Raw genomic sequence first — 21,425 nt, 5'->3', positions numbered from 1 at the left:
TGTTCACCTTATATATTAATGATCTGGATGAAGGGACTACGCGCATTCTGGCGAAGTTTGCAGATGATACGATGTTAGTGGACAGGCAGGTAGTACTGAGGAGGTGGGGAAGCTGCAGAAAGATTTAGACACTTTAGGAGAGTGGTCCAAGAAATGGCTGATGAAATTCAACGTGAGCAAATGTGAGGTTTTGCACTTTGGGAAAAAGAATACAGGCATGGGCTATTTTCTAAATGGTGTGAAAATTCGTAAAGCACAAGTACAAAGGGATCTGGGAGTGTTGGTCCAGGATTCTCTAAAAGTTAACTTGCAGGTAGAGTCCGTGATTAAGAAAGTGAATGTAATGTTGTCGTTTATCTCAAGAGGGTTGGAATGTAAAAGCAGCAATGTGCTTCTGAGACTTTATAAAGCTCTAGTTAGGCCCCATTTAGAATGCTGTGTCCAATTTTGGGCCCCACGCCTCAGGAAGGACATACTAGCCCTGGAGTGTGTCCAGCGGAGATTCACACAGATGATCCCTGGAATGGCAGGTTTAACGTATGATGAACGGCTAAGGATCCTGGGATTGTACTCATTAGAGTTTACAAGGTTGAGGGGTGATCTAATAGAAACTTACAAGATAATGTATGGTTTAGAAGGGGTGGACGCTGGGAAGTTGCTTCCGTTAGGCGGGGAGACTAGGACCTGTGGGCACAGCCTTAAAATTAGAGGGAGTAAATTTAAAATAGAAATGAGACAACATTTCTTCAGCCAGAGAGTGGTGGGCTTATGGAATTCATTGCCTTGATCGACAAATTCTTGATCTCACAAGGAATCAAGGGCTATGGGGAGAGTGCAGGGAAGTGGAGTTGAAATGCCCATCAGCCATGATTTAAACGGCGGAGGAGTGGACATGATGGGCTGAATGGCCTTACTTCCACTCCTATGTCTTATGGTCACACTAACATTTCTGTCACAGGCCTGCTGCAGTGTTTCAGCTAGCCTCAATGCAAGGTCGAAGAACAACATCTCATTTCCTGCTTCAGGAGTCTGCAGTCTCAAGGAGTCAACACCGAATTCAATAACTTTAGAGCCCAATTCTGTCCTTTCATGTTTCTGTACCCACCCCACACCCGGTCCCTGCTCTCTGAAGAAGAGTCTAGGCCCGAAACATCAGCTTTTGTGCTCCTGAGATTCTGCTTGGCCTGCTGTGTTCATCCAGCTTCACACTTTGTTATCCTGTTATGAAACGGGTTGCTTTTAGCACGATCACTCATTCTCACACACTCCTAGGCCCATTATATGAGTTGTATTCAGCACAGCTCATCCATTTTCTCACTTTGATCTTATTATCACTTATTCAGCATTCCTTCTGTCCTGGCCTGCTATCCATAATATTCATATTTACATACCCCTTTCTATTATCCCTCTCTCTGGGCTCCATCTCCATGTATCTGCTTACCACAAACCCTGCGACACTTTGGCTTCAGCACAAATACTACTATTTCCTAGCTGCTGACTGCTCTGTATGAAAAGTCACCACACTAGAAACAGTAAGTCTGCTTTCTTCCCACAGATATTGCCAGATTTGCTAAGTTTCTTTTTTGTTTCAGATCTCCAGTATCCACAGTTCTTTGTTTTATTTTGAGCTAGTTAATTTTCTTTCTGTTCGTATCCAGAGCTATTATCTCACACAAGCAGCCCTTTTTAACCCACCACCAAATCAGCTTTGGGGCTATTCATCTATTATCCACCAACAAAAATGACTCATGTTCTCAATTAATCAGACTGCATGCAATGCCCTGCAAGGATAGTCCTGAGTTCCATTTTTAAGAATTTAACCTATTTTTCTAATCAACTTGGTCAAAGATATTATAACACACCTTTGGGTAGGTCAGATGAACCAGACCTCCTGGTCTAGGGGTAATGGCTTTAACTCTGAGTCACAAGAGGACTCTACAGTACTCAGTTCTTAGAAACAAAATCCAATGTGCAACATATATTCTTAATCAGCCCTGGTGCTATACTCTTTTATCATTAAGCGGGCCTGCATTTCTTACACTGACAGGAGAGACTGCAGAATACAAAATGTTACAAGGATTGCAACAATTTCCACAGCAGCCCACACTCTTCACCTTTCCAAGAAGCCAGAAAGTTAGACTGTGCGCACACCAGAATAACAGCACAATGAAAATGGCCCCTTCTGAGGCGATGCTCATAAGGGGTTGTGAGCATCTCAGTCCTAGAGGCCTTTTCCAACTGTTCTGCTGACAAAGGATGGCTTGGGCTGTTGGAGGTCAATTATCTCAAAGAAATCGCATGCATCTTCGGTCTTCACCGGCTTACTCAGGGTCTTCCCTCTATTTTAAGGTCAGAACTGGAGATATTCATTGATAACTGTATATGTTCAGTACCACAGAATACAGGATATAGAACATAGAACAATACAGCACAGTACAGGCCCTTTGGCCCACAATGTTATGCTGTACCATTCACAACTCCTCATATATTGAAGCAGTTTGTGCTGATGTGCAGCATGATCTTGGCAGCACTTCATGCACTGATTTTTTGTTTCTTTATTCATTCACAGGATGAGGTCATCACTGCCTAGGCAGCATTTATTGCCCACTTTCATTGCCCAGAAGGCAGTTAAGAGTCAACCACATTGCTGTGGGTCTGGAGTCACACGTAGGCCAGACCAGGTAAGAATGGCAGTTTCCTTCCTTTCATGAATTAGTGAATCTGATGGGTTTTTCTAACAATCAACAATGGATTCAACATCATTATTAGACTCTCAATTCCAGATATTTATTGAATTCAAATTCCACCATCTGCAAGGTGGAATTTGAACCCAGGTGCCCAGAACATTATCTGGGTTTCCAGACTAACAGTCCAGCAATAATACCAATAAGCCATTGCCGCCCTGATAAGTGGCAAGTAACATTTGTACCATATGCATGCCAGGTAATGACCACCTAGACAATTTATCCATTGCCCCATGATATTTAATAGGATTGCCATTATTGAATTTCCCCAGCACTAATAGCTTGCAGGAATACCATTAACCAAAACCTATCCGGACCGTCCAGATAAATAATAGCAGCTACAAGAACAGTTCCAACACTGAAAATTTCAAAGCAGAACTCAGCTCCTGACTACCCAAAGCCGTCCGATATCTAAAAGTTACAAGTCAAGAGGTTGATGGAATACTATGCATTTGCTTGTCTGAATGATCATAGAATGTAAAACATTACAGTGCAGTACAGGCCCTTCAGCCCTCGGTGTTGCACCGACCTGTGAAACCAATCTGAAGCCCATCTAACCAGCACTATTCCATTATCATCCATATGTTTATCCAACGATCATTTAAATGCCCTTAAGTTGGCATGTCTACTACTGTTGCAGGCAGGGCATTCCACATCCTTACTACTCTCTGAGTAAAGAACCTACCTCTGACATCTGTCCTATGTCTATTACCCCTCAATTTAAAGCTATGTCCCCTCATGTTAGCCATCACCATCCAAGGAAAAAGGCTCTCACTGTCCACCCTATCTAATCCTCTGATCAACTAGTATGTCTCTATTAAGTCACCTCTTAACCGTCTTCTCTCTAACAAGTCCCTCAGCCTTTCCTCATAAGACCTTTCCTCCAGACCAGGCAACATCCTGGTAAATCTCCTCTGCACTCTTTCCAATGCTTGCACATCCTTCCTATAATGCGACAACCAGAACTGTACGCAATACTCCAAATGTGGCCGCATCAGAGTTTTGTACAGCTGCAATATGACCTCATGGTTCCAAAACTCAATCCCTTTACCAACAAAGTCTAACACACCATACGCCTTCTTAACAACCCGATCAACCAGGGTGGCAACTTCCAGGAATCTATGCACATGGACACTGAGATCTCTCTGCTCATCCATGCTACCAAGAATCTTACCATTAGCCCAGTACTCTGTATTCCTGTTACTCCTGATGTCTTTTTCCTGTATGAATACTGATGAAAAATATTCATTTAGCACCTCTCCTATCTCTTTGGACTCCACGCACAACTTCCCACTACTGTCCTTGACTGGCCCTAATCGTACTCTAGTCATTCTTTTATTCCTGACATACCTATAGAAAGTTTTAGGGTTTTCCTTGATCCTACCTGCCAAAGGCTTCTCATGTCCCCTCCTCGCTCTTCTTAGCTCTCTCTTTAGGTCCTTCCTGGCTAACCTGTAACTGTCAAGCGCCCTAACTGAGCCTTCACGACTCATTTTACATAAGCTTCTTCCTTCCTCTTGACAAGAAATTGAACTTCTTTAGTAAACCACTGTTCCCTCACTCAACCACTTCCTCCCTGCCTGACAGGTATATACTTACCAAGGACACGCATTAGCTGTTCCTTGAACAAGCTCCATATTTCAATTATGCCCAGCCCTGCAGTTTCCTTCCCCATCCTATGCATCCTAAATCTTACCTAATTGCCCCATAATGCCCTTTCCCCCAGCTATAACTCTTGCCCTGCGGTATATACATATCCCTTTCCATTGCTGAAGTAAACGTAACCAAATTGTGGTCACTATCACCAAAGTGCTCATCTACCTCCAAATCTAACACCTGGCCTGGTTCATTACCCTGTACCAAATCCAATGCGGCCTTGCCTCTTGTTGGCCTATCTACATACTGTGTCAGGAAACCCTCCTGTACGTACTGGACAAAAACTGACCCATCCAAAATACTTGAACTATAGCGTTTCCAGTCAATATTTGGAAAGTTAAACTCCCCCATAACAACTACCCTGTTATTTTCACTACTATCCAGAATCATCTTTGCAATCCTTTCCTCTACATTGCTGGAACCTTTTAGAGGCCTTTAGAAAACTCCCAACAGGGTGACCTCACCTTTCCTGTTTCTAACCTCAGCCCATACTACCTCACAGACGAGTCCTCATCAAATGTCCTTTCTGCCACCGTAATACTGTCCTTGACTAACAATGCCACACCTCTGCCTCTTCTATCACCTTCCCTGATCTTACTGAAACATCTAAACCCTGGAACCTGCAACAACCATTCCTGTCCCTAGTCTATCCATGTCTCTGAAACGGCCACAACATCGAAGTCCCAGGTACCAACCCATGCTGCATGTTCACCCACCTTATTCCGGATGCTCCTGGCGTTGAAGTAGACACACTTCAAACCACTTTCCTGCCTGCCAGTGCACTCCTGCGACCTTATTCATGACCTCACTACTCTCAACCTCCTGTACAATGAAGATACAAATCAGGTTCCCATCCCCCTGCTGAATTAGTTTAAACCCTCCCGAAGGGCATTAGCAAATCCCCCCCCCCCACCAGGATACTGGTACCCCTCTGGTTCAGGTGTAGACAGTCCCATTTGTAGAGCATGCTGTTCAACATCAAGAGACTCAGAGGCTCCCATGTGACTGACACCCCATCCATCACCTTAAATGATCACTTTCCCCACTATCAGCACACAACTGATTTAGTATGTAGTGGTTCAAGTGAGTACCAATGACATAGGTAGAACTAACAAAAAGATCCTGTTAATGCAACACGGCCAACTCAAGATTGAAATCAAAAGCAGAATCAGCAGGAACAATCTGTAGATTACCTGGTCACGAGCATAACGGCAAAGAATAAATAAGAGTTGAATGCATGGCTCAAAAATTGCTGAAGGTGATATGAGTGTTTGTGTGAGGGGTGATTTATAAAGTTGCCCAGAAAGGGCAGCGCTACACTGTAGTCATATGAATCATCATAACCAAAGTTTGACAGACATGAGTGCACCAGCAAATATGGTTATTTAGGAAAAATGATAAAAAGACAAAATTAAAGGCTTTTAATGAACTTACATAACATTCATAATGAGGTGGATAAATTGTTGGCTCAGATATAAATAAATGGGTTTGATATGTTAGCTGATATAGAGGCATGGGTGCAAAGTGACTAAGAGAAGAAATTAAATACTCAAAGATGTCTGACATTTGAGATGGATAGGAAGAACAGAAAAGGAGGACAAGACCAGATTAGTACAGTAGTGAGAAATAAACTTGGCTTTGAAAGTCAAATGTGGAATTGGCTAAGGTGGAGATAAGACAGAGCAAAGAAGCTAATCTTGGAATATGTAAGAAAGGAATTGCGATAGAGTCAGAGTTATAATTTTGTTACAGCATGCAAAGAAACCATATAGCCCATTATGTCAATGCTGGTCATCCACTGAAATCCCATTTTCCTGCACTAGGCCTGTGGCCTTCAATGTTATGGCATTTCAAGTATTCATCTAAACACTTCTTAAATGTTGTGAAGGTTCCCGCCTTGAACACCTTTCTAGGCAGCGAGTTCCCTAAACCCACCTTCTGGGTGGATATTTTTCTTCTCAGATTCCCTCTAAAGCTATCTCTTCGCGTGAATCTATGCCACCTGGTTATATGCCTCTAAGGAGAATCCCTACAGTGTGGGAAAAAGGCTATTCAGCCAAACAAGTCCATACCAACCTTCTAAAGTGCATTCCACCCTAGACCCATACCCCTCCTAACCCACACATCCCTGGACACTATGGGGCAATTTAGCAATCCACCTACCTTGCACATCTTTGGACTTTCGGAGGAAATTCATGCACACATGGAGTGTATGTATAAACTCCACACAGACAGTCAGCTGAGGGTGGAATTGAACCCAGGTTTCTGGTGCTGTGAGGCAGCAGTGCTGCCCATTTCCTATTCAGTTCTGCCTTTAAATGATTAAGCTGTTTGGAATAACATGGTGTAGAGCTGGATGAACACAGCAGGCCAAGCAGCATCAGAGGAGCAGGAAAGCTGACAGTCCAATGATAATACCACTAGGCCATTGCCTCCCTGATAAGTGGAAAGCTTCTTCAGAAAATTTTCTGAAGAAGGGTCTAGACCTGAAACGTCAGCTTTCCTGCTCCTCTGATGCTGTTTGGCCTGCTGTGTTCATCCAGCTCTACACCATGTTATCTCAGATTCTCCAGTATCGGCAGTTACTACTATCTCTCAAGCTATTTGGAATTCAAATTTAATATATCTTCAACATCAACTGCAAGTCATTGCAGTGGAAGCATTATGAAATTAATTTTCAGCCCATTCAAGATGAGGAGAAGGCTAAGTAGTCTTTAGTTCAAAGAAAATCTAGAGAAGACTGTTTTCATACTTGTATTACTGGTAATATATAGCTGGAAATGAAGTTGCGTAATTTTTAACTGTTAGCTACCTGAGGACACCAACTAGGAGAGTCCCATGTTCAGCAGTTTTAAAAGGCTTCAGACCCTTGGTTCTTGAAATGGCAGCTATGCAGAAGATATTTTGCTGTCTATAGCAGAATTATAGCATTTTACAACTACCAGGCTAGTTTAAAGTTGTTCCCCGTTCGTTACAGTAGGCCTACTCCTGGAAAGCTGGCTTCCTAATGGGAATATTATCACATTAAAATCTAGAAAATTCTGCAGACTATTTTACTTTATCAAATTAGTGCTCGAGTTTTGGCTTGAAGTTACACTAATAGATAGTTTTGGTAGGTCGGTGAATATCTTTTTGACTTGGGTGGTTTATAAGTTTCTGGACATTGTCAACATAATCCACCCATAATTGATAAAAGATTTAACAGTTTTCATAATGTAGGTTAATGTACTTTTGTTTGAAATGCCAAGAGTTAGACTAGGAGAATAAAGCTAGGAAATCAAAGTCTTGTTTCGACATCTGGATTGAGGTGCTTTTTTTGGTAACCTATTGTAATTTGGGCAGTTCACTGTGTTCTTGCAGCTTGAATGAATTGGCATTAGATAAGTCTACCAATGCTAATTAGATAACCTGGCTAAATTAATTTAATCATATTTTGAAAACAAATGTACTGTACCACCTGTTATTAATAATTCTTAATTTATAACGAACAAGAACATACTTTCTCATTCCTGCTCTGCTATTCAGTTCAATCAGAATGAACATCTATCTTGATTCCCTTTCTCTGAGACTAATAATTTCTGTCTTGTCCTTGAAATGGTGCAACATCCAAAGCCAAAGAGTCAGGGCAGTGATTTCTCAGAAATTAGTGTTTTAGTTTAGACAATCACAGGAGAGATTATTGCACTCCCTCATTATGACTGCTCGGACTATTAAATGGCTTGTTCCTACTGATTTAAAAAAAATGCTACTTCCTATCTATGACCGTCATAATTTTGTACACTTCAGTTAGGTCCGCTTTAGCCTTCTCTGCTCGAAGGGAAAACAACAACAGCCCATCTCAACGCTCTTTATAATTCAAAATCTCCAGACCAGACAACATCCTAGTTAATCTCTTCTGCACCTTCTCTGGTACAATCACATCTTTACTAAAGTGCACCGGCCAGAACTGCACACAGTGAGACCTACCTAATGTTTACATAGCTTCATCACAACCTAAGTGTTCTTGTATTCAATGCCTTGGCTACTAAAGCCATATATCCTCTATGCTTTCTTGACAACTTTTTCTGCCGTCTTTAAGGATCTGCAGACATGCACACCAAGGTCACTTTGATCTGCTGTACTTCCAATAGTATAAATTACTGAGATAATCTGTACTTCTTCAGGTCCTACCATTGTGCATTTTCTTGCCTTGTCAGTCCTCCCAAATGCTTCACTTCATACTTTTCAAGATTAAATTCCATTTGTCACTACTCTGCCCAATTGATCCGCTATCTATATTGTCCTGTAGTCTTAAGGCTTTCCTCCTCGTTACTTACCACACCACCACTGTGTCATGTAATTTGTAACTGGTATTGATCATACCTCCTATGTTCATGTCTAATCATGGGAAATTTTATTCTTCATCTAATTAGACAAATCCAGCTTGTAAATGTGGCCTTGAGGTTGAGTTTATAGATTGAAATTAGGATATTTTCTTAGAAGAATATTTTCTGGAACAACCAAAGAATGGCTAATTTTAAATGTAGTAAAGCATTATAAAACGAGATGGATCAATAATCTCATCATAAAGAATCCTCTAGGTAACAGTGATCATAACATAAAAGAATTTCACATTCAGTTTGAGGGCAAGAAATTAGTTTCTTAATGTTGAAGGCAGTTACAAAGGTGTAAACATACAATTGATAACTGTGGACTAGGATGTTATGTTAAAAGATAAGATAGTAGATAAACAGTGACAGACACTCAGGGAGATATTTCATTATCTCAAGGCTGATGTATTTGACTCAGAGAAAAAAAATTGAGAAGGACACACCATTTTCAGTGATTTAAGGACATAAAGGATGGTATCAAATTAAAAGAAAATGCATATAACATAAAGATTAGTAGCAGCCTTGAAGGCTAAGAATATTTCAGAAGCAAGTGAAGCATAATTGAAAAACAAAGGGGAAAATTAGAACACGAGAATAAACTAACAAGGAATATGCGAGCAGATAGCAAATTTTCTAAACGTACATAAAGGGGAATGGATTAGCAAAAATAACAATTAATGTCTTATAGAAGGGGATTGAAGAATTAATTATGGAAACAAGAAAATGGCAGCAACTTTGAAGAAGTATTTTCCCCAGATTTTCTTAACATCTTCTTGACCATGGCAAAAATGCTTGAAGATATTCTGAAATCTGAAGTCCTGACCCTGATACAGGTGTTTCCCATTTTGTCAGGCTGACCACAGTTCACCCATGCACTATTCACGAAGGTAGTTGGAAATTTATTAGCCGCCTGCACTCAAATTGGATTTTGGAGCCCCTTTTGTCTAGAACCCAGAGTGTAGAAATTGGACCAGGTAAGAGCTGGTCTGTAAATAATGTGTTTTATTTCGATAACCAGGACATCCCTTTTGGAGAGCTCAGACACCTTTGTATATATTGTCTGATGGTAGCGTGGAGTAGAGAGTCATTGCCCTAGAGGATGTTAACTGTAGAGGGGACTATTTTATAGGTGCATCAACCTCCTTGGAATTATCCAAATTGTTCAGAAGTGTCAATTTGTTGAAAAGTATCAACACCTATCAAATGTGCTTTTATGAAAGTCAGTGCTTTTTACAAAAGTGCAGTCTGCACTGTAAAAAAATGTAAAGCTAACTGAATTATATTTGTTCTGTGCGCACGTGTCCTTCTGGATACTAATGAGAGTTGTCATAGCAAGGGGTAGGAAATGAATAGGTAGCAGGCAGATGTCACTAAGTTGAGAAAGGGGGTATGAAGTCCATGGGAAATGGGCTGAGGTACACAAGGTCACGGAAGGGTAGCAGGGGCCAAGTGAGATACATAGAGGCACGGGAGTATGAGTGACCCCCATGGGTGAGTGGTACACATATTAGCATTGATGGACATGGGGTGTGCTTATGAGTGCAAGGGAGTAAGGGGTATTTGAGATCTAAGTTTTGGTCACAGTGCTGGAGCTTTCTCTGGGTCATCTGGCTAGAGTCCCATTCCAGCTTATCCCCTCGTACTGAAAGTGGGAAGTACAGGCAACCAATTTTAAAAGTCAGGCTTGTGGTTTCCTCATACCTCTCTGTACAGAACCTTCAAATGAACAACGGGATTTGTGTGTCTGTCTTTATGGTGGAAGACACAAGAAGAATTGTAACAACAGCAATAAATCATACAGTGAGCTTAAAACAATTGGTATCACAAAACAAAGTGTTCGGGTAAGTAATGGGATTAAAAGTTGATAAACCCCTTCCTTGGGCCTGATGATTTAATGATGTCCTAGGTGCTTAGAAGAAACTTGCAGAAATTATGGATGTATTGAGGTAATCTTCCAAAAATCCCTAGAACCTGGGAAGGTCCCAGTGGTTTGAGCAAGAATGGAAGGAATTAGAAAGTAGAAACTCTATGGGTTAACCTAACATCTGTGATGGGGAGAATACTGGAATCAATGATTAAGGAAATAGTTGGCTACTATTTAACAGGGAAGTTAAGAGTCAAGTTCACTGCTGTTAGTTTGGTGTCAGCACTTTTGCTATGTTTTCCCTTTTCCTTGGCTGAGGATTTCTCCCCAGTATGGTTGATAAAGCCCTTGACCAGAGCCATTCCACGTGTTGCGCCTCTGCCCTAGTTCCTCTGTCTTCACTTTCCAATACAGCAGTTTGAATATTCAATAGATGAGCCTCTGCCATTTCTCTCACATCTAACCAGATGCACCTTCTTCACTGCTCTTTCAGCATCCCGATGGGACTGCTTCCTCTGCAGTACTCTGCTCAAATTCCTCCTACTGCCCTCTCATTGAATCCTTCTACACAAGCGCTGTAAATGCAGCACACATCCTTTCACTTCTTCTGTTCTGACCATCTAAGACCCTAAATTCCTCTTCAGTTGAAACAGACCTGAACATCACCATGATATAAAAATGTGGACCACTGATTTTGAATTTCATTATCTGATTTTAACACCAGCTATTTTCACAATTTTAACAAAGGAGTAATACCCTGACTTAAAATGGCCACAGCAATTACCTGACTACACAGATGAGCCAAGTGTCATGAAACCTACACAAATATACTAAATCATCTAAACTATAATTAAAATTTTTCAAAGAATACTAAAACTAGTCCATCCAGTTAGTTGTGAAAAAGCTCTCATCTCCTGCCTTGATACACCTGCATGGTAAGTTTCACATGTTGGAGATGAAAAAAGTCACTTGCAATGATCAAGTTTGAAATAATGAATTCATACATCGAAATACATGAAACAGCTTCTGTTTTAAGGAATTGCTTTTGACAGAGCAGGGAGATGCATTTTTGGCTAATTAGAACCTGTCTTATCATCAGGTTAGATGTGACAGAGATTGCTGTAGTAAGTGTTCTCTTGGCTTTTCAGGATGCAAAACTACCCAGTGACAGAAATGATGAAAAAGAAACATCAGAACACTGAGAACTAAAGGAGCAACTGAAATGTTCTCTAATATTGATGACATACGACATCAATTAAATAACTGTGGTGTCAGGTTAAAATCCTATACCTCGAGGACACCTGAAGGATTTTTTTTACACTACATATTCCTTTAATTTTCCTTTTGTACTGGACACAATCCTTTTTAAACTCTGTACTTGTGTACATAAATGTGTGGCATTACAGCTTTACTATTCTCGTGCTTTTGCTTTCAGGCAGCATCAGTTTGCCGTTCGTGCCTTCTTTAGACACATCTATTGTTTATTTTTACATATTCCAATACCATTCCCTTTGGCATTAGATGATCAAGCCTTTTGTCATTTGATGTCTCCCAACATGTGCCTTATCACAGATCTTCTCATTGTTGTTTTTCCTACTCTCCCCATTTTCACTTGTTTTAAATCAACCATACATCCAATTTCTCCCAGTTTTGATGAAATGTTAACTGTTTCTCGGTCTCTACAAATGCTGAAAAATGCTTAGTGCTTCCAGCAATTTCCAAAACTAACCGCATCAGAAGCATTATTTAAAAAAATACTAACACTAAGCATGGTATTTTCATATATTGATAGAGGCATTCTTACACTATTGCTGCTCATTAGCTTCCTTGAATAAACATGAAATATCAAAACACCTGAATGGTTCTTTCAATCTACTTGACCTTAGAGAATTTTTGCAACATGGAATTGTTTTAATCAAATATCATTTAATTGGCCTGCATATCACATTATTGAAAATATGTGAAGCAAATATCATATTTTGCATACGGCATGTTTAAGGGAAAATCCATTTATTTTACTGAACTTTCCACTTTTCATTACACCATTTTTAAAACTTTGTCCAGCTCAACTGTTTCTCTCCCCTTCAGTCCCTTCATCACGGTTCCTTCAACTTAAGAATAAATACATTTAACCAGTTTACGCTGTAGTCCTTACTTAACTGATTCTGAACCTATACATTTTTGGGCACAAGGGCAGCATCTCTCATGAGTTAGTGAGGTCTATAGAGCATGACATGATTATCTACTCTGTTGCTGCTCTCCCCCAGCTTTAAGACGCTATGCATGTCCATTAAACATGATGCATCTTGATGGTTGAGTTGTCATTAGTCAGTAACGCCAATATTGCTGCAATTCAAGTAGAGCCTTGGAGTGTCTCTAAAACCTTTTTTTTCTCCTAGAATACTGATCATTGAGATTTAAGCAAAGAGTTTTTAACAGGAGAGACACTTTTCAGTATTCTGGGCACTGTTCAATGCATCAAAGTTGATACTGCATGAGTTTTGCCTGAGTACTAGTACAGCTAGCACCAGGAAGGAAAAGCTGCATTTGTTCAAAAGTTCACGCACTGAAAATGAAGGATATGGTGGTGGTTGTACTGATGAAACTGCTCTAATGCTCTCATGTGTCTTTGATAAATATTGCAGGTCTGACTTCAGTACAGGGAGTGTGGTGACATCAACTGATCTGTACACTAGGGCTTTTAATTTATTTTCGAACATTCACTGCCTTTCTTAGAAGAAGGCAGGAGCAGCTGCTCTGCTTTTGGATCACACTGTCAATGGCGGCCAAAGGCAACAGATTGCTGCCAAGGCATAGGAAATACTAAGCAAATTCAAGAATCTCTCCTTCAAAATATGTGAGGTGCAATCCCGAACTCAGGATTTCTTGTTCCTAATCTTCTTGACACATTGAAAGAGGATGACCATTTTCTTCATCAAGGTGTTGATATAACTTCTTGCTCTGGTTGTATTTGGTCTTCACTAGTATTATATTGCTACTTTACAGCTAGTGTCAGAGATTTAAACTAAAAAGTAGGGCAGAGGGTTCATGCCAGGAAAGATTATAGGAAAGATGTGGATGCTTTGGAGAGGGTTCAGAGGAGGTTTACCAGGATGCTGCCTGGACTGGAGGGCTTATCTTATGAAGAGAGGTTGACTGAGCTCGGACTTTCTTCATTGGAGAAAAGGAGGAGGAGAGGGGACCTAATTGAGGTATACAAGATAATGAGAGGCATAGATAGAGTTGATAGCCAGAGACTATTTCCCAGGGCAGAAATGGCTAGCATGAGGGGTCATAGTTTTAAGCTGGTTGGAGGAAAGTATAGAGGGGATGTCAGAGGCGGGTTCTTTACACAGAGAGTTGTGAGAGCATGGAATGCGTTGCCAGCAGCAATTGTGGAAGCAAGGTCATTGGGGACATTTAAGAGACTGCTGGAAATGCATATGGTCACAGAAATTTGAGGGTGCATACATGAGGATCAATGGTCGGCACAAAATCGTGGGCTGAAGGGCCTGTTCTGTGCTGTACTGTTCTATGTTCTATGTAAAGCGAAACAACAAGGCAATAGTGCAGGACAGCGAGATCAATAGGTGACAAGAAGGGCCAGAAAGTACAAACATAAATGTATATCAACAATAATGGTCAGAGTAAGGAAAATGACTTTAAACAGCAGGTGAGGGGGGTAGTGATAAAGGGAGATTTAGGAATCTAAAGATAAAATTTAAGGCAATAGGGAAGTATACAGATTTGGGTAAAGATACGCTACGTAGAGCAGGAAAAGAACAGAGAATTTAACAATTACAGTGTTTCGAAAATATGATCAAAGTAGGGAACAACAGTAAAATAAAGAATGAATTCATTTTATCTGAATATGTGGAATATCCTTAAAAAGCCACATTAACCAGTGACACAAATACAGTGAAATTATTTAAATGCATTCAGCATTATAGTGATAACACAGTGCGGCGCTGAAGGAACACAGCAGGCCAGGCAGCATTAGAGGTGCAGGAAGGCTGATGTTTATGTCGGGACCCTTCTACAGATGCTGCCTGGCCTGCTGCGTTCCACCAGCTCCAGTGTGTTATCTCTAACTCCAGTATCTGCAGTTCTTACTATCTCTGAGGCAGCATTATAGTGACCAAGGTTGGTGAATATTCCAGAGTACATACTGTTTCAAAGAGACTGCATACTGTAAAAGGTGGAGGGTAGCCCTGATAAGAAGAATGGCATAACAACATTAAGGAAAAAGAACTATGGCTCAGAAAATCAGGAAGAGAATCAGTATGATTGAAGAGGAGCAGCAAGGGTCAGAAGAAGCTGGTGGGTCTAGTTTATAGCTAACAGCAATTATAACATCAGACAGAGTATCAAATTTTTAAAAATGTGGGACTTAATACAAAGCAAAAGTATTTGTTTTTGGCAAACTTTAAATTTCTTTTGGATCAGACAAATCAAATTAGAAAGAAGATGAGTCTGTATCTTTCCCTCCCCTCTGTTATCAGCATTCCACATGGACCACTCCATCCGGAAAACCTGGTCCACCCCTCCCATTACTCCTATCACTTCTGCACCACTCCCCATGGCAGCTTTGCATGCAATTGCTGAAGGTGCAAAATTTACTCTTTGATTTCTTCCCTTCTCACTGCCCAAGGTCCCGAACACACCTTTCATATAATGCAGCAAATTACTTGTATTTCTTTTAACCTAGTCTACAGTATTTGTTGTTCACAATGTAGTTACCTTTACAAAGGTGAGACTATGCAGACAGGAGAACACTTTGCATAGCATCTCTGCTCTGCCATAACAATGACACTGACCTACCAGGTGCTTGCTATTTCAATAAACTATCTTACTCTCCTGAGAGCATTTGCCGTCTTAGTCACTTAGCAGTGGTCCAATGAAGCTCAATGCAATCTTGATGAACAGCACCTCATTTATCACTTAGGTATTTACTGTCATCAACGTTGAGTTGATCAACATGACAACATGAAAACTACTTTCTATTTTGACTACAGCCCCTGTCCTCACAACTGCCACCTTTGTTAGCTCTGCTCTCAACACAGCTAGCCTATTTTCTCCAATTCAAATTGAATTCCAATTCAATTCCTAGCATTAACACCTATCTTATCATTTATCCTGTTTAGAATATTGATAGGGTGGTGATAGGGTACAACACAATGTAGCGTGTTTTCAGATGGAACTTCTTCACACCGTCTGTGCAGTGTTGACTCTTAACAATATGGTCATGGATGCAGCGGGCAGGTTCGTGAGGATAAGGGAAAGTATGGTTTGCACTCTTGTTGATTCCCTCAGCACTTACCTTGGACCCATGCTAGCAGCAAGGTCCTTATGGCTTGACCAGCATAATCAGTAGTGGTGCTGATGGGCCACTCACATGATGGACAATGAAGTTCCCTGCTAACAATATATACTGTATCCATATCACTGTCAGTGCTTCCAAGTGCTGCTCAACATGAAAGAGTAATGATGCATCAACTGATGTTGGGGGTGGCCGGCGAGACAGTGGCAGCACAACATAGGACAATCAGCAGAAGGCTTCCTTGCCTAGGTTTCCTATGTCTGACCTGAGGCAACAAAGCCTTCATGGGCTTCAAAGTCAAAGTTGAGGGCTCTCAGGGCAACAACCTCCCAAGAACTGTAGGGACAAATTACTGCAGATGCTGGAATCTGTATTGAAAACAACAAAAGCTGGAGGTCGGACAGCATCCTCACAGAGAAAGAGAGCAACCTAAAGTTTAGGGTCTAGACAGCTTTTCATCAGAGCTGAAAGAATTGTGCCTCCACCTCTGCTGGGTCTATTCTGCCAGTTGGACACTAGCAGTAGCCCTTACATATTATTAATGAGGACTTTGCAGGGTCAACAGGGTTGAGTCTGCCCTGGTTGTTTTCATTGCCTTAGTCAATGTCAGATGGTCCAATCAGTTTCACTCCCTTTTGAGACATTCTAGTGACAGATACAACTGAGTGATCATTAATTTTAATTCATCTATTGGGGTGGGATTTGAACCCGGGTCCCCAGAATATTTCACATCTCTGAATCACTAATCAAACAACAACAGCAACACGCCATCACTTCCTTTGACAAAATATGATGTAGGAGTTATAACATTAAGGGATGTAGGTGCCGAAGGACATTGGTGCATAGGTGCAAAGATCACTGAAGGTGACAGGGCAGGTGGAGACAGCAGTTAGTGAAGCATAGTGTTTTGTTAATGGTGTAGAGAGTACAACAGTAAGGAGATAATAATGGTGAACTTCTACAAGATGCTTCTTAAGCCTCAGCTGAAGTACCATGTTGAGTTCTGGATGCTACACAATAGAGAGGTGAAGATGTTGCTGAGGGTGCAGAAGATTTATAACATCACAAAGAATGGTAGGAAGTATGAGAATTAAATGTGTTTTAGCACCAGTAAAGAGTCATCACAAAGTTGACAGAAAGAAATAGAGAGTGAACCAAGCAAGAATATGAAAACAGATTTATGATTTTTTGCAAATATATAAAAAGAAAGAGCAACTGAAATAAATTTTGGTCTTTTGAGAGCAGAAAACAGGAGAAATTATCATGGGGAATGAGGGAATAGCTGAAACTTGGAACAAATATTCTGTGTCTGGCTTCACAGTAGAAGATGCAAGCTGCATACCAGAAATACAGGGCACCCTGGCAGTTGATAAGAGTAAAGCACATTAAGGCACTCAATATCAGCAGAGAAAATTCCAAAGGAGTGAAATCCAACCAATCCCTGTGATCAAAGATAACAAAGTGTGGAGCTGGATGAACACAGCAGGCCAAGCAGCATCTCAGGAGCACAAAAGCTGACGTTTCGGGCCTAGACCCTTCATCAGAGAGCCTCTCTGATGAAGGGTCTAGTCCCGAAACGTCAGCTTTTGTGCTTCTGAGATGCTGCTTGGCCTGCTGCATTCATCCAGCTCCACACTTTGTTATCTTGGATTCTCCAGCATCTGCAGTTCCCATTATCACTGATACAATCCCTGTGATCCACTGGCCTTTCCATTCTTGGGTTCTAAAAAAGACAGCTGCTTACATAGTGATTGTGCTAGTTATGATTCGACAAATAAAATCGAGGCTCTGCAACTGTCTCAGTACACTATAAATTAGCACATGTAGCAATGCTATTCAAGAATAAATAGAGGGAGAAAACAAGGTACTACAGGCAGGTTAGCCTGATATCAGTAAATGCAGAGGTGCTGTATTTTATTGTTAATAATGCTGAGAAAAGGCACATTTATTCAAAGCTTTCCATTCTGGACTCATCAGAACAATTTGCAATATCTATTAAAAGAAAAACTAACACTTATACTGAGTGAAAGAACAATGTTAACTGGTTGGCAAGTGGTCCTCATTTTTGCCGACATAAACACAAACGCGCTGTACTTGTTTTAACCCAACAAAATGGATGACAGTCATTTTCCGATCCATTTCTCAGGGCAATGCCAATCACAGTCAACCTGCTTGGTTAAAAGTTAAAAAAAGCCTGGGAGTTAACTGTTAATTGTCATTAATAATCGATCAGCATGCTCATGCTCTATTGTATCAATTATTATCTATTATAAAATGAGAATTAGCTATGCACTTAGAAAAAAAAGGATAATTAAAACAAGTCAACATTGGTTTCGCAGTCATCGTAACAGATGTATTAGTTTCAAAGGCTGACAAAGAGGAATTAGTAGACCATTGTACTTGGATTTCAAAAAGGTATTTGATAAGGTTCCACACAAAAGAATAAAATACAGGATGAGGGATTCTGGAATTGGAGGTGATATATTAACATGAACAGAGGATTTGTAAATGAACAGGAAGAAGACAGTAAAGATAAATGTGGCACATTGGTAGGCTGAAACCAGTAGCGTGTCATCAGGATCACTGCTGGGACCTCAATTACTTTCGGGTCAGATAAATAACACTATACTTTATACATTACAGTTTCTCATTTATGTATGAAATGGAAGAAATTAAACCTATTTTACTAGCAATAAATCTATGTTAAGGAGGGGAATCTCATTCAGTCACACCTGTAAAAGTCTCTGTGAAGGCATTTATTGTGCTAAAATGGCAAATACAAACTTTTAGTTTGACCTGTTAGTTAGGTCAAGGAAAACATGTCGGATTGGGTAAAAACAAAACTTCATTCTCATTTGAAGACTGCAAGGTTAAACATCCATTCTACTGAGGAAGGAGGGATCTGAGAACCATAGATGACACTATAAGAATTACTATTCCAATTGTTTCAAAGTAGCAACTGCATAAGAATGGAATAGGTCAGCACCAGACGTCCTTTTATGTTGATATAGAATGTCATATTTCTTGATCAAAGATATATTTGAAGATTGATTTGACCCTATAAAGTTCTGTCTTCTAAGCTGCATCAGGAAAACTGTAACAGTGCTAAGTGTAAAACCAAAATATACCAGAACCAGGCACATAAATGTGTACAATATTTGGAGGGAAGAAGAAAGTAATCATATATTTTTCCCAGGTGTTAATCTAACTCATCACCTTTATGTTCTTTGCCCATGCTTGTCATGAATATCCAGCAGCTTCTTTTGAAATTCCTTCATAACTAACTGGAAACTGTCACTTCCAGTCTAGTTCTTGGTTATCATTTCACTGCTAGACTGCCCAACAAGCAGTTTTGGGAGATACTAATGATCCTACTTTCTCTTTCTCTATCTGCAGCCTTCCTGAATACCCACATACCACTCTCCTGTCCCCATACACAAAACACATGTTTCTCTTGGGTACTTAAAGCATGATAGTTCAATTTGACTCATTAGAGTAACAGCCACTACAGCAAGAAGCTTAGTTAAACTGCACACTTGAACATTCTGGTGAATGAAAGAGCGGATTCAATAGCTCAATCACAAGCTTTGTGTTTGCATGTCACAGGATATTCAGAATTCAACATAACACCTGACACGACACATGACAAGTCTGAACTGGAAAAAGTTACCAGCTAAGACATTAAGCTACTAACTCAGAATCTAACAGCTGCAACTGCATAAGACACCTTAAATTCAATGACAATTGCATAATATTTACAAATTACATAGAGAGAAAACAATTGTTAAATGGTATTATGTTGTCCAATAGAAATTTCTGACTAGCCACAGGGGTGGTCAAGGTAACACTGTTTTATTCATATGTACTAAGTTTAGTTGGAAGAATCTCAGATACAAATACATTACAGAGGAACCATCACTATCTCTCATGGCAATAAAGGATGAGCAGTAAATGCTATATTTACTACCAATGCTCACATCCTGAGAATGAATACAAAAAAAGGAAATGTATTTCATGTGTATATTTACTCATCTATCATTATTCAAGAACCCAGGAAGTACAGCGCTAACCACAATCAAACAAAAACACTCACTTATATTTGTCTTATTGGTTTTTAAATACACAAAAGTAGATAAAATGTTATGAGCAGTGAAATCATTTGACCAATAACGGTGTCTATTATAATTTTTATTTACGATATGGAAACACTACATCTAGATTTGCAATTAACCAAATGTGGCTGGTGGTCAACATATTGGACAGTGTGATTTAAAAGTGTCTATGAAATGAAACCATTTAAACAAAATTCAATCATGTCATTACAGCATGAACGTATGTTGTGAAATTTCTGTGGAAACTCAAGTCTCTGTTCACAAGTTTTGTTCTGTATTTTCTTCTCTTGATACTTCTAACTAATCTAGATTAGCTATATCAGCTGTATTAAGTGCCTTGATTAACAAAGTTTTTTTTTACAGTGCAAAATTCAATTTTCTGCACATCACAGCTTATCTGTACAAATTACTTACAGGCAAGTTGCAGAAAACGTTCCACCAGTTATGTATTGTAAACAGGAGTAGAAATACAACAGGTAGTTTGCGAAGAATTTACTTAAATTCTACGTATGTTCTCCTACCATGGAGGTGGGGTTGTGAAAAATTGTTTTGGTAGAAGTGGTAGTGCCGCTGTTACTGCTGGGTGGATTAATCCGCTTCTCTTTCTGGCGTCTGTTACAGAACCAGACTCGGATCACCTCCTTCTCCATCTGCAGCTGATCGGCAATCATCATGATCTCCTCCGAGGTAGGCTTTTGGTTCTGCATGAACAAAATATATATCTTTTGTTTACAACAGTTGAATACAGATCTCTTTACTATATTCAGCACATCTTTTTAATTCACTCATGGGATGTGGGCGTCGATGGATGAGCCAGCATTTGTTGCCTATCCCTTGTTCTCGTTAAGAAGTTGGTGGTGAGTTGCATTCTTGATCCAACGCAGTCCATGTAATGTCGGCAGACCCACATTTTCATTAAGAAGGAAATTCCCAGATTTTGACGGAAAGAGTGGCGATATATTTCCAAGTCAGGATGGTGAGTGACTTGGTGGGGAATTTGCAGGTGGTGGTGTTCCCAACTACCTATTACATTCGTTCCTTGAGATCGAAGTGGTCATGGGTTTGGAAGGTGTTGTCGAAGGTTTTTTGGGAAATTTCTGCAGCGCATCTTGTAGTTGGTACACATTGCAGTTATTGAGCATTGGTGAAGGGAGTGGACATTTATGGATGTGGTGCCAACCCAAGAGGGCTGCTTTGTCCTGAATGGTGTCAAGTTTCGAGAGTTGTTGGAGCTGCACCCATCCAGGGAGTATTTCATCACACTCCTGACTTGTGCATTGTAGATGGTGGAAAGGCTTTGGGAAAACACTACCTCTTGAAAATGATCAAAATTTGTTAACTACACTTTTACCATTATAA

The 21,425-nt window shown here is 40.2% G+C and overlaps 1 protein-coding gene across 2 annotated transcripts in view; it reads right to left on the bottom strand.

The window, feature by feature from the left end:
- LOC125457297 (POU domain, class 2, transcription factor 1-like) overlaps positions 1 to 21,425 on the bottom strand; it is a 382,990-nt gene that overhangs the window by 40,358 nt on the left and 321,207 nt on the right. For both annotated transcript variants that reach the window (XM_048541322.2, XM_048541324.2), the window contains one exon: positions 20,588 to 20,767. In XM_048541322.2, coding sequence (XP_048397279.1) covers positions 20,588 to 20,767 — 180 coding nt within the window. The remainder of the gene's footprint in view (positions 1 to 20,587; positions 20,768 to 21,425) is intronic.

Source organism: Stegostoma tigrinum, chromosome 12 (genome assembly GCF_030684315.1).
Source record: "Stegostoma tigrinum isolate sSteTig4 chromosome 12, sSteTig4.hap1, whole genome shotgun sequence".
NCBI lineage: Eukaryota > Metazoa > Chordata > Chondrichthyes > Orectolobiformes > Stegostomatidae > Stegostoma > Stegostoma tigrinum.
Note: the sequence above shows the minus strand (reverse complement) of the source record. Positions and strands in the feature narration are given on the sequence as shown.